At 38.2% G+C, this 14,668-nt stretch overlaps 1 protein-coding gene and 1 long non-coding RNA gene across 4 annotated transcripts in view; one reads left to right on the top strand and one right to left on the bottom strand.

Moving 5' to 3' along the window:
- LOC113227957 overlaps positions 1-14,668 on the top strand; it is a 48,739-nt gene that overhangs the window by 5,326 nt on the left and 28,745 nt on the right. The window contains exon 3 of one of the 2 annotated variants that reach the window (XR_003310247.1): positions 5,745-5,807. The exons of the other annotated variant lie outside the window; for it this stretch is intronic. This is a non-coding gene — a long non-coding RNA (uncharacterized LOC113227957). Of the gene's footprint in view, positions 1-5,744; positions 5,808-14,668 lie in introns of those variants that run through there. 2 annotated transcript variants of the gene reach the window in all.
- The window catches only part of LOC113227956 (methyltransferase-like protein 9), a 54,490-nt gene that overhangs the window by 26,386 nt on the left and 13,436 nt on the right, over positions 1-14,668 (bottom strand). For both annotated transcript variants that reach the window (XM_026461071.1, XM_026461072.1), the window contains one exon: positions 11,618-11,808. In XM_026461071.1, coding sequence (XP_026316856.1) covers positions 11,618-11,808 — 191 coding nt within the window. The remainder of the gene's footprint in view (positions 1-11,617; positions 11,809-14,668) is intronic.

Genomic DNA, 14,668 nt, shown 5'->3' with positions numbered 1-14,668 from the left:
CGTTGTCGTTGACGACTCTCTACAGTTTGCCTTTCGAATCAATTTCCGATTTAATTAAGAGTCAATATGTGATTGCACGAGTTAGGCTTCCTATATGATATTTTTAAATTTAGGCAGTAAAGTACACCGAAATAAGCTAATGTGGTGTAGTCTATGGAAAAATTGTTCTGTTCTTCAAACACAGTTTGACTCAAAGGATAAATGCGTCAATCTAAAGCTGTAGTATACTAAAAACATAATTTATTGAGGCTTCCTACTGTTCTGGTTAGTTCCAATCTGTTGGAGGCCCAATCTCGTTAAGCCCTTGCAATAATATCTAAGTAGCGCGGTGTTTGCGGTTGTCTCGGCGAGTCGCGTTATTGGCTGGCGTCCGATCCATCATGGCGACAATCTATCACCCGGTCACGCTGTCCGACGACAACCGACGCATGTTTGTACTTGGGTACTTGTAAGAAATACATTATGTATTTGTAGACAGTAGCAAACCTACAAAGTATACATGGCGTAGTCACACTTTTTTATATTAAAAAGCGTCAGTGACACAACATAGCTTTCGTTAGAAATAAAACATGTATTCTAAATAAAGTCCTATACTTATCTATTGTCCCTATATAAGATAATATGTCAATGTAAAAGAAATCGAATAGCTACAAATTTTGTTCTAAAAGGAGACTACGGCTTAATCGATGTCCTTGTTGATGTAGAGTCATCATCAGCTCGAAGTTAGAAGAGATGATCGCTTCCCCAACAGAATAAAATTGTAGGATCACTTATCATAATAATAATTGTCATGTAGATCTGTTTACACGTACACACAATACCACAGTAAGTGTTATCTTTTTGAGATATAATGTAAAAAAATACAGTTTCAATTGGTATTAATATTTCCATTGGCTTATTTCAAAGGGGTATTGTTAGTGTCTGATCTACATATACCAAAGTAACCTGAGCCCATCATAGTTTCATTATCAACTTGCACAAATAGTCCAACTTTGGCTTCCCACAAGATGTGACAGGTTTTAGCTGTATTATCTTCTTAAACGTGGGCTGTGCTTGTAGTATTCATCAGTTTTCAATATCGCTTATTGTTTCAAGTCTGCGGTTTGACGGATGTTTTTCAAAGCATGCCTTCTGATGTATCTTTAGCGTCATAACATTCTTGTAGGTCGTTGACCAGAAAAAAAGCAGTAGCAGTGATTAATTTATATTACATACGTTGTTTTGTTTTGTTCTCGCGAATGCTGTGTATTGAGTATGTGTGCTGGTGGAGCTGGATCTCTGTTAATTAGTTTTTTGTGAGTAGCGGCGCGCGGCGGGCGGGGCGGCCGACGCCATCAAATTACGATGAGTCGGCCATTCGGCTACCGGCGGCGCCGCGGCCGATAATAATTATACACTCGTTACTACCGTGCTGCGCCTGCGCACCGCCACTGCCGCCGCTGACGTGACGAATGCTCTTAATAAATGAAATCAGAGAAATAATTTGACAAACTCGTATTAAAAAGTTGTTATTGATAAAAGTTTCAGTTCAGCTATTTGAAATCAAGTCAAATATAATTAATTTTCAGCAATCACGTTTGTATTTTAACGAGTTTTCCAATGCTTGAATAGTTACAAAAGCTAAGCGTGCATAAAATCGGATATGTAGTCAAATCAACGCATACTTAGTCTCAACGTGTTTACGTAAAGTAAATGGATACGGAAGGGGGCGCACGCGCATCGAGTGTCAACAATAAATTCCATCGATAAAATCGGCGGCGTCGATGGCGCGCCCGGTAATTTCCTAACGACAGCGTAACTCGGTGGCGACGCGTGCGCACAAGCATTTTATTTCTTCGCATCAGCCGACTCCGAAATAATCGCCCACCACTCAGCATAGATGGTAATCACGGCGGCTATTAAGACCGTCTTAATGTAACTTTTTTGATGAGTGACAATTAGAGAGAATTGGAGATGAAAGTAGCGTCGATGAGATTGCGCACTCCATGCTGAAAAAAGAGTGTAGCCAAATCATATCATTGGTTGTTTAAAATTCTATTTCATTTATTTCTTTTTAATGGAAGAGATACAGCAAAGTCGTTTCTATTGTTATGTATGTTAAGTTATGAATATATGTGCTTAGCTTATACCGACATAACATACTTCGATTGTACACGATTTAAAAAAAAGTCAGGCATGACAAAGCAAAAAGCAAATGTAGTTGACAATAATAGTATTTAGAATATATAGTATATAGAATTTAGTTGATATATTTTAGGGGTTATTATTTTTGGCATACGTGGAGGTCGATATTTTGGTTTTAACTGAACATCTCAGGTGCGGCTACCTTAGTTCATTGTTACTCATACACATCCCAATAGACTTCCATTACAGTTAATTACAGCGATGACGATACTCGCTAGGGTTGATAGGAGGAGTAAAAGATATTGAAGACGTATTCCCACTGCTTCTATATGCACATAGACATTTTGTTAGAAATACATTAATTAATGTACTTAATCGGCAATTAACAAGATCACTACATAAGGCAAGGGATACCATTCCTTCGGAAAATAGCATTCTCGGTAATGATTAAAGTACATAAATGTGTGCAGGCGTGTACCGTAATTCTATCATTTATCAATCACTGTCAGAATACACGACTTTGGCAGTCCCATTAAAATGTTTCAATTTAAATGAAACTTAATTAATTTTAATAAGTACTGGCAGCCCTAAATGGCGTTCGCTACCTATAGTACGTGTAGCTATGTAACATTATCTTTAATTAAAAACTCTGAGAGGCCATCTCTAGATTAGTGGCGCAGTCACAAAAAGGGTTTCGAGGGACTCAGCAAAACACCTCCGTGATTCGTCACGAATCACAGCTTTATTTTTATTTGAAAGAACCCTTTGTTAGAGTTAACCGAATTTGCTGTTCAATAAAAACTGGCTAATTAAGAAATGTTCGAACTGCCGTTAAAAGTTTTGGATTTCTTTTCGTCTGGAATTTTGGACTCGATTTTATACGATTTGTTTTGGTCTACCGTCGAGATTTATGGATGTGTGATATCGTAACTTAGTACCTATAGTAATACTTGCAAGGGTTTATGGTTTTCTGTTAGGCGTTTTTTATTCTGATACAAATTTGGTTCGATTGCTACTGTATTGATACGACTACCACAAAATATTATTTTTAAAACAACCAACAAAAAGCTAGTAAGTCTCAAGTACAAAATAAAAAATTGTTACAACAGTAGTCTTCTCATAGTGGTAATAAAGGCTTGTCTATACGATGGTGGAGTATTCCATAAGGCGGTGTGGTCGGTTGTCGGCTGCTTAGCGAACGATAATGGCGGCCATTACGCGTCATTCCAAGCATACCAGTGTACTGCAGGGCACAATACGTTTCGTCCACAATACTCGTGTGAACTGTGCTTACAAATCCTATTCTGTGAATGTCACAAGTTCACATGGGACTATAGGTACGTAGTTATTAAAAGTAAAGATGAAACTTATTCACCAATTTAGTTTTAAGGCGGCAATTTGTGACATATAGAGTAAATGGGTGCAATTCTAAATTAAGTTAATAAATACACAACCTTACACGACCTTATTTCAACGATGGAAATAAGAATTTTGTGTGAGTAACGCGATTATCATTGAATAAATAATTGTCAATTTTAGACGTCATACGCAGACGCAGGATTGTCATAAACGGCAGTTTGGTTACGTTTGAAAAATATGAAAGCAATTATTATACAACGGCTTTGACGTCAATCCGGAACGAGGGAGAAACGATATGACAAGGTAAAAGCTGCAGATGATTAGAACGGGTCAGCGCTTAAATGATTCAAGTATCTTTCAGTGCCAGATCTTTCCGTGAATCTCCGGTGAACTAATGACCTATAGTCGAATGAAAACAATACTTTAGAAAGTAGAGTCGACAAAGGACACGGAGTAAAGGAGTAAATTTTAAGATTCTCTTGGTTTATTACTAAATGATTTTCGCACGCCTGTGAATGGTTATAGAAAGGTATGAATTTTGTAATCTTCTTTCGTTAATAGAATGAATGTTACGCCTTCTTGAGACGCGTGTTGTTGGAAGCGCATCTGGCTTATTTGCAAATTGTTTTGTCATCGACGGGTGACTTTGGGCGTGCTACGTCGCTAGCGACACGGGATAATTGCGCGGCCGCAGCCTAATGTGCGGTGTCGCGGAATGTGGCACTTTCCATGTTAACGAGCCTGTCGTCCGCCCCATCACGCGTCCTGCACCACCTCGCTACACTCACCGCAACGTCCGCTGCTTTACTCACACTACACCTATTTGCGGTAGCACATCCTACTTTACAACTAAATTTATGATTTATACTGCAGGCACTTAGCTAATAATGACGTAGAATGGCACGGCCGAAGCAATTTCTCGGAATGAATTCAGCCTGGATGTCTGTAACGTCAACACGAGACGTACGCTTTCATTACGTGCGGAAATAAATCAAAATAATACCGGCGTAAAAGATAGCGAATGGAAAATCAACCCCTCCCCGCGCTCCCGCCTACTCGTGATTTATGCGGGTAATTTTCCGGGCGGTTACGAAAGTAACTTGCAATTTTTCTCTTTGCACACACGTAATTAGATAATTTTCTTGGATTGCCCCAAAGGTAGACTGTTAATTTGTGTTCGTTTAAGAGTTTAAAAACTTCAAGCCACAATCGATTTTCAATTACACACTAGCAGACAATAGCCGAAGAGTACGATCGGCTCTCAAAATTAATGACGGCACTTCAATTAATAACATAAAGAAATATGAATATTTTCACTATAAAGTATTTTTATAAATGCGGAGATTAATAAAGCATACAATCATACAAGCTGTGAATTAATAACCGGGCGCGGACCGGTCGCAGCTCTCCCGGCATGTTCTGGTATTAATTTCTGTCACACATTTAATTGCTCACCTCTGGTATAAGCTTTTTAATAATTTCGAGGACAGACATCGAAACGCGACGAGACCAAAAAATACTCGGCCAGGGCGCGGCGAGCCAAAAAAAGAACAGCTTTTAATTTATAAAGGACAGGACAAACGATTAATAATTTATTTGTATCCTCCGTTTCTTCGTCGAGAAGGCTGGAGCGTTAAAAACAACCGTTAAAACCGACGACTTTGTATAGCTCGAGCTTAGTCCAAAATGCCAATTGCGGGTAGACACAAGTATACAACGAGCCGGAATGTCGTTTTAAAAAACCCTGCAAATAAATAAATCGCATCGCACGCACCAGCCGAACAAAAAAAGTCCACCATATTCGATTCTTTAATGTGATTTAAAAAAAATAGAAGTAAACGGAGGCTGGCTCCGATTGAAAATGAATGAGGGGAGCGCGATAGTGGAAATTAGCATTGAGGTAGGATTCAGGAGCGGCCTTTGTGCGATCATATCGAGGTGTATTCTTTGCGCTTTTTACGGCGGCGGCGCGCCCGGCGCGGCTTTTCAGTCCCTATTACGATCCTGTCGCCTTTTTGTTGCGAATAATTACAATCGCCTTTCGCCATAATTCGGGGACACGTTTTTCTCTTTCGACGCGGTCAAAATAGGGCGAATACTTATAATTTACTAGAATCAAAAATTGTATCGGGTGAGATGTTCGAACTATACGTGACTAGATTGTGCATTGGATCGGAAATGCAGCAAGCGGTTAGTGCGATACATAAATTAGCGATTACGCATATATCCAGTAATAATGGTAACAATGGGATTGAATGCAGATGAACGCGGAGCGGCGGCGGTGCGGCTGCAGCGAGCCCGATCGACATTTGTATGCGATATCTAAGCGCACAATTGGATGCCGGCGCGAGTCTTCGCGCTAATGGTACACTATCGAGCCATCGGGTTGCTCTTGAAAAGTGGCGACCGCCACGGAGTACGGACCACACGGCGGTTAGTGCGCGCAATAAATAAATAACATTCGCCGCGTTAGGTTAAACACAGAGCCTTATTGTACATCTTTGAAATAACAATGGAATCTTGAATGAAAATCTCAAACTTAAGCGTATAAGAAAAATTACTAGTAATGCAGTGGAATATCCTATTATAAGTGACAACTTTGTGTTAGTATATTAGGAAGTTATATAATTAAATATATTTGAATCGACGTTGTCCATTCAGCATCATAATGAGAATAAAGGGCGTAGTATGGCAGCATTGTAGTCGAACCTATCGGTAGTGCCGGTTACACCATTAGCCATTGAGCCTCCAAGTTATTAGGTATATACACACATATATGGCAGATCACTTTTAGTAGGTACTTTAGTAATTCAGTTGCAATGCTAAGCCGATTGTTTACTTTTTGACATATTGTATTTTGATTTTAAACATGAAGGTTGATGAACTTTCATTTTTTTATTATTTAAATTCAACAAGAATGGTACAAATTCCAAAGCGTCAGGCTAGATGTAGTCTTGACCGCATGTTTTTTAAATCACAACGATAGTTTTTTTGTAGTACAACTCTTATGTGATCCATTTACAGACGTATTCGGCTTTTGTTATTAACAAATTAAAATACAGAATCTACAATTGAAGATCTATAAACAGCAAATAACAATCGTATAGGTACAAACAGTAATCGCACACGTAACCAAATACTGTCGTAACTCAAAATTATAAAATTAAGATACACGATTTGAACATTTAAAAAAAAAATGTATAAATAATAAACCAAATAGTCTCGTTTACTTATGGATAATTAAGTATTATGTATAAATAATAATAAAAATTAATAATAAAAAAATAAAAACATTTCCATTCAGTGTTTTGTTTTTCATGTGCGAGTTACAAATAAAACACAGTTACAGAAATCCAGTAATAAATACATACATGAATAAAGAAAAAAATTATAATATTAATTTATAAATTTAAATTAAATTACTAATTACTAGAAATGTTAATGGGTTACTAAGGGATACTGCCTTCCTTATCATAGCTAACATAATCGTCATTTTTCTTTGTACTTAAATTTCTGGTTTAGTGTATAACTTTAACGATAATTAATGTTATGTAACTCGATAACTATTTCCGCTAAGAGGAATCATTATTCAAACATGAGGCCGCTCGAAAGCTGTTTACACCCAATATGAATATAAATACCCGCAATTAGGATATTACTTAAAAGGAATAATCTTTAAGTGACCAGAACATAATTATACGACATTTTTGTATTATTAAAACAGCGATTTAAGGTCATAGTAATTAACCTCCGAAATAATTATTACGTTTGCATTCAACTATGGAGAGTGTGAATTCATAATTAAGGTGTCTTTGACGCCTCAGTTTGAAATAAATTATTAATTTCGAAGTATTGTACACCAGCGGATTACTTACACGAATACTTTTTAGCAGACGCTGAGAAATAATCTTTGGTCCTGCGTTAAGCTTAAAATAAATATTAAAGCTACAATTTTTTAAATGATTGCAAATGAGTTTCGAGAAAACAGTAGCGTAAAATAACCAAAGGCAGTGAGAAACACGTATTTCCTAAAGAGAGTGGCACTAATATAAACAATGTACACAATATTGCATTGTTCTGGTGCGCTTTAGCGAGGGTTTTTAATATAGGTTCCGTTGATTAAGTGCTCGTAAAAAAACGAGTGACGAGGACCTGGCAAATTGGCACCCGAACCTCTACGTTTACGTATTGAGAATTTTGGCCAGAGCACGAAATCTACATAAATGGTTTGCATCTTAGATAAAGGGTCTAACTTTGTGAGCAGTTATGGAAATGACGATTCGAATCGGTTTCAGTAGCTATACGAAAGAAGGACTTAGTACAGGGTCGACCCTATTCTCATTCAAAATATGCGCGATCAATCGGATATTTGTATGGGAAACCAAATTTTTTTGCGAATTTACAAATGTTTATTTTGCTGAAGTTTGTTATCATGAGTACGGTCAACAGCTGAAATAGATCATATTCTTGCTAGAGCATCTTCTTTTGAGACAAAAAAAACACAATTACATAAGTATGAAATGATTAATACGTACGTACATATACGCGTATACTAAAAATACACACAACAAAATGAAAATTGCAATATAAATATTCCGTTATAGTCGCACTTGAGTACAACGGGCAAGGTCTAATTGCGATTGTAAGACGTAATTTAAACGAAGACATTTGTGTAAATTACGTCTTGTTGAGTTCGATATGCGATCGACAAGGCGACAATATACGAGTCGGCTGTTGACACCGACCCGAGATGCAGTCGATTTTCGCCAATTGATTTCGGCAGTTTGTTGTCTCGTGTCAATGAGCCTGTCTGCCCCTAGCACTGATTCCGAGACCTTTCGACGTTTTAGCTGATTGAAAAAATACGCTGTTACAGGCTCAACTCGAATATATGCGCAAACTGTGTTTTTTTTATAGATATATAAAATATAATGATAATTGTCTCCATGGCCGAACAGCTACCATGCTGGTCTGCCACGCAGAGGTCCCGGGTTCGGTTCTCGGGCCAGGAGATATACTTGTATGGACTTCATTCATTTCTCTCGTGCTTTTGGGTGTAGTTTGTGGTTGTTTATGCGTGTGTTATACAGAGTTTCCCTAGAGCGGGGCTATGAGTGTATGCGAAAATATCTCAGACAGATTTTGTAGCAATTGTAGCCTAGGTAGAAGAATGTTTGTCGCCTTTGTAGGAGGTACTGTTCGATTCATATTGAGGTACCACCGATATTTCAAATAATGGATAGTACCTGCATTTTGATGATGGTTCGATATGAATGAAACATTTATATAATCTTTAAATTTTTTTTATGTACGTAAATGAACTTGCTCTTGACTACTACCTAGCCCTGCAGTAAAGATAGGGTCCACGACAGAACTAGCTCACCCAGCTTATTCAGTCGTATTATAAAGATACTCGGGTAGTATGTATTCGGAAACATAGTAGCAAGCAGGGAATTCCGTTCCGGGCTGTGTGCATATTAAAAGATGACGAAAAGCGCTTAGTACGCCTGAAGGGAATATTGACGAAGTAGGGATGAGACTCCGCTGTATTTCTGAATATCTGATGGTTAAAGAGAGCGGGTGGAATGAGCTGATGGAGCTCATGGGCACACTTACCGAAGTATATTCTGTAGGAAACTGACATCTCGGTTTCTTTCGGGTCTTAGGGCCGTATTCTAGAACTCTACTCAATGATCAAGTCAGGATTTGAGTATGGTTTAAAGCACTCGAAATCATACTCAAGTCCCTGCCATTAGGGTCGTATTTCCAGTACTTGTGTTTCCAGTGCAATCCTGACTTGAGCATTGAGTAGAGTTCTAGAATACGATCCTTAATCGCGTACATTTGTTTTTCAAATAAACCAAGGTTTCGGGCCCTTTTACAGGTCCCATGGTCATTTATGCTCAGTCAGCCATTAATATGAGACCTCTAATAAGCTTGAAACGTAGGTTTCTTTGAAAGATAATACGCAATAAGGGATTCCGCTTGTTCGAAATTCAAATAAACAAGATGGTCACTATATCCGAAAAAACTAGTTTAATTTTTTGTGGGTATCATCGCGAAAGCCTAAGAACTCTGACGATATGTGAAGTCTTCAACCCACATTGGGCTAGCATTGTAGCACTAGAGTTCCTTGTGAAAGAGTTCATCCAGGGAAGTACTGCCACCTTTCCTATGTCTGCCGGTAAGCATTACTGCGTTCCGGTTTTGAAGGGTAAGGGTGCTGGTGAAATTACAGGCACATGGGACTTTTCTACTTATGTCTCAGGGTGATGGGCGCAGAGGCAGTGCATCTCAGATCTTTGCGATTTAAAGCTCTGAGTGGCACTGCAACTGTTATGGACAGGCGTGTCGTTTACCATCAGGCGCACGACTTGTTCGCCCCATCGCTTAGTATCATGGAAAAAATGTAGCGTAAGTAGTTTAAAACCTTTTCTTTAAAGGAGATCCATGCCCAGTCGTGAGACGAATATGGTTTGATGATAATGTGTACAGTATCTTGCGGTTTACTTTGATGTTTTGGTCAAAATTGTAAATATTATAGATGTGATAAAACACGTTATATCAAATTAAATTAAAACACGAATGAGATTTTCCATTTATTTACGGACAGATATACCTACGCCAAAAGAAAAATAGTGACAGATACTAACACAACATTGAATAGACTAAATCAGATATCCTAGATTTCATAATGAGGAAGTCCCGAGGTATAAATCTATATCGTCAAATTGAAATCCATTGAATGTGTATTCATTTAAGCGAGTGTTTGAACCGGAAAAGTCAATATCGCTGAAGCGCGCGTTTATTGAGTCATTTATCCTAACTATGGGCAATGATTAATATCCCGGATATTTAAGCGGAGGGCGCAATAACGCCGACGCTTCCTTTGCAAAGTATCTCTGTTGTTCAAATGTAGGTAGTAAATTGCTACATTCGTGAAAATTACTAACAGTAATAGCAGTCGAGATAAGGAAGTTTTTATAATAAAAGGGCAAAGAAAGAAATCTACACGATTCTTGAAAACGTCTACTAGAGCATACAGCGACGGTCAGGAATTGGTTTTACATATTTTGAATAAAACATTGAAGTTGTGTTATCATAGACAATCTAGTCGCAAAGGCGTTGCACAGGCCAACAGGAGCACTTCGCCGAGTAGCAAGTGATAAATAAAGCATAATTGAAGAACGGAAACAGCCAATGAGTAAATCTCGTCCGTCAATTTATTCAAATTATTTATTAGTGGCCGGCTATAGACACCCGCCGCGATCGCTTTCAGTGTGCGTTCACAGCGCTCGCCCGGACGTGACACGTGATGGGACAAACTGAGAATAGTTATCGATATCGACTGTACGAAAACTTCACAGATCGAATGAGGTATCAATGCACTATTACACAGGTGCGTGCTACTAGAATCTTAGCCCTTACTATTAATTCTAAGTTCATGTAAATTAAATAACAAATAAATAACACGAAGGAAGGAATTATAAGAAAAAGTAGCACAAAATATATCAGGCTAAATTGAAAGGTGCCGCAATAGCAACGATCTTAAATTTCCCACAATCTAAAGTAGTGTATCGTCGTAAAGCAAACATTATTTCATCGACTGGTTCACACCTAGCTTCGATACGAATTAGTTAATTTGTGCAGATACGACACACAATGGATGGGGAAATAATACTATAATATACTCATACATACTCCCAGCTACCGGGAGATTGTAATTGGCGTAATTGAACGAATCTGGACGCACTTAATAAAGCACCATTGTCGTGATTCAAATGGCAATTCATCGTTTGTTAAAATCATGATTCATTAGATTTATATTAAAAAGTTTGATGCCGTATGTATTTGTATTTAATGATCGCAAGAGGATCCGAGAGGGCTCTATTGGATTGGACGATCGCAACAATCAGTGCGATGGTAATGCGTCATCCGGATAGATTTATCCTTCACATCAATATGTGTGAGCGTGTGAGAGGTAGCTGCAAATTGCAACATTGTCTTGTTGGTATTCGCTGTAACCACTTTGAGGAACTGCAAGATACATTATTTCAATTAGCCTGTATTGGTAACGCCTACGAATTGTCACAGAGCTACACTATTATAACAATTGATGAGGTTAAAAACTTACCCATTGATATCGGTCACAGACCAGAAATGTTTGAGAATAGCCTTCGCCAGCAGGTACCATATTTGCGTCCAGACCCACGTGGACTTCTCGATGGAAGCAGAGAGGAACTCCCTCGTTTCTTCATCAGGGTCCAACTGGATAAACTTTTCCTGTAGTTCAGGGCTTATCCGATTCTTGTCTACCCGGTACCACTGAAACAATATATTCAATTGTGTACTGGGAAAAGACATAAAGCGCTAATGTTGAGTTGGGTGGATGTTGCGTTCAAGGATAAGAGATAAGTGTCAACAGTCATCTATGTTTAGCATAGTTCTTGGTAAGCGTACTCATCAGCTCCAAATTGATGTTCAACTATCATTGGTAGCGAGTGTTAATGAAAGCATACAAAAAGAGTAATCGAGTGCAAATAAGAGAGTCGAGTATGAAAGGAGCGTGTAGCTCGTCACCCGTTGTGTGTTTAAGTCAGCCGCCGCGGCCCTACAAAGGGCAATGCGGCCGCTGTTAATTTCACGCTGCCTCGAATTAACATTTCTTTACGCCACAGAATAATGACGAATTAAAAAAACTTCTCGCCTCTACATGTAGCCGTAATGACGGTGGCGAGCGGGACGCAAACTCATCAGGCGACTTAATTAATGTCTGATCTGGCTTTATATTAAAATCGAAGATGGCTGCCGAGTAAGACAAAAAATGGGACGGCCCAAATTAGTGGCAGCCGCTGGGTTCCTCGGGCAGGACAATGAATTTGATTGATATTATATGAAATTATACTCTCAATTTGTATTACGCCATGAACTACAGAGATTGAAAGAGAAACGCTTTAATTTTCAGGAACATAAAATGTCAACAAGATATATCAATTTGTGTGTGAAATTGAACAGAAATAAAAAGACAATAAGAATACATACCGTATCAATGTCGTGTAAAGGAAATTAAAATATCATTAGTAGTCTTGCGGAACCCAAATTATTGTCTAATACCGGTAGTTGAAACAATCGGCTAGGTCAAAGATGTCTAGTGGGAGACCGTATTAAATTTTTATTGGGAGTTTAATTTGACGGCGTGACACGTTATTAATACGTTTAACTATACGTACAATATTTACAAATCAACTTTCTCAGTTATTGGACGTTCAATTCCGTAATGACGGTACATCAGGTTTTTTACAGGAAAGTTCATGGAGACGGTACATTACTAGAAACTATTACGTACATTGCCATCGATATCTATAACATTTTACGATGACTCGCAAAAAGTATCGTAAAAACTGAGGATAATAAATATTTAGTACCGAATACTGATAGCGAATCACGTTGGTGATTATGCAATGCGCCGTCTTTACATTTAAAGTAGCTTGCATCGGAACTACGGGACCGGGAGGCGAATTCTCCAGATCGAATACAAATCGTGGAAAATTTTCAATGGTGGACGTCATCGCTGATATTCTGAAATTCATCAATGTGGACATTTCTACTACAGAATATATCTTTTCACAAACTTATGAATGTCAAGAAATACTAAAAAAATACAATGATTTTTTTACATAAAACTTGGTTAAAAGATTTCCCGTCAATTCTTACTGAATAAATTACAATTCGTCTGCGAAATTATTCATAGACGTAAAAATAAAAAAAGCAGATGTCCTGAAAAAAGAAGCCGCGTTGTTTTCGAAGAATTATGAATAGAGGATCCCGATTCGATTATTTATGAGATTATTGTTTAGGATTCATTTTCTGCTCGTGTAAAGTTAGATTTGTTTGAATAACAATTTCCTGATTTTAAATATATTTCTGCTAAAGATTATCATTTTTACCAGGTACATTTTCGAGAACTGGGAATGGTTTATTCAAATCTACAACGTATTTAGGTCAAAAGAGTTTATTTTAGAGGTTATGTTGATTTTTGCGTAATGGTCAACGGGGTCAAGTTACAATGAAAGGATTAATTTATTCGCCATAGGTGTTCCTTAGCGTCGTTCGGCGAGTCATATCTTTTTCAATATGATCATTATCGTCTGTTGACTCGTTAGCGCGCAGGTCGGCGAAGGTGTATCCACGGAACGAATGCAGGGATGCAGGTCCTTTATGCGCCGGTCGTTGCCCGCTAGCTAATGAATCAAAGCCCTTAGTGTGAGCATATTGTCAATACGAAGCGAAATATTAACGATGGTCGCGCTCTGGCCACACAATGCCAGATTAATTCCCATTTAAATGTGTGAAATAAATGGCGGAGACGCGCTATTTAAAGCCACATCGTCGGCAAAGGGCGATTTGTGAGACTCGGTTTTAAGTTTTTGTAATGAATTTTATGACAATTTATTTTGATATAATGGAAATAAAGTTTCCATCTTTTACTAAATCATGAGTCCTAGTAAATATCAATGTATGTAATGTACATATACAGAGCATTTTTGCACAAAATCGACCATCGAACTTCGAACGAAGTAATCGCAGTAGAACAAGAACGCGCAATACGTGAACTACAAATTTGTTACCCACAAAGTCAGACAGTGTTTAGGTATCATGCAAAATGTTGATACGTGGCAACTGAAAGTTGAAAAAATATATGTATGTAGGAATATAGACGACGGCACATTTTGTCAAGAAAGATGAACTTGAGATAATTCAAGGTTTTGTATTATGATACTAAGCGACGGGACGAACAAGGGGCGCGCCTGGCGGTAAGCGACACGCCTACGCATAACAGTTACAGTGCCACTCAGAGCTTTAAACCGCAAAGATCTAAGGCGCACTGCCACTGCGCCCGTCACCCTGAGGTATAAGTTGACAAGTCCCATGTGCCTGTAAGCCACCACCACCACCGCCAGCTTCACCAGCACCATACCCTTCTACCCTTACCCTTCAAAACAGAAACATAATAATGCTCATATTATTGCTTGGCGGCAGAAATAGGTAGTCTTATTAAGACGTTTGCTTAATGTTACGAGTATATGTATAGACAGATAAAAATATACTAGGTACAGATGTCAGTCCGTATTAAAGCACGTTCAGAAAAAGGAAATTCTAAAGTTTTTTTTAACATGTTCATCTA

This window comes from Hyposmocoma kahamanoa, unplaced genomic scaffold, assembly GCF_003589595.1.
Source record: "Hyposmocoma kahamanoa isolate Upper Pololo Valley unplaced genomic scaffold, ASM358959v1 220, whole genome shotgun sequence".
NCBI lineage: Eukaryota > Metazoa > Arthropoda > Insecta > Lepidoptera > Cosmopterigidae > Hyposmocoma > Hyposmocoma kahamanoa.
This window is presented reverse-complemented; position numbering and strand designations above follow the sequence as displayed.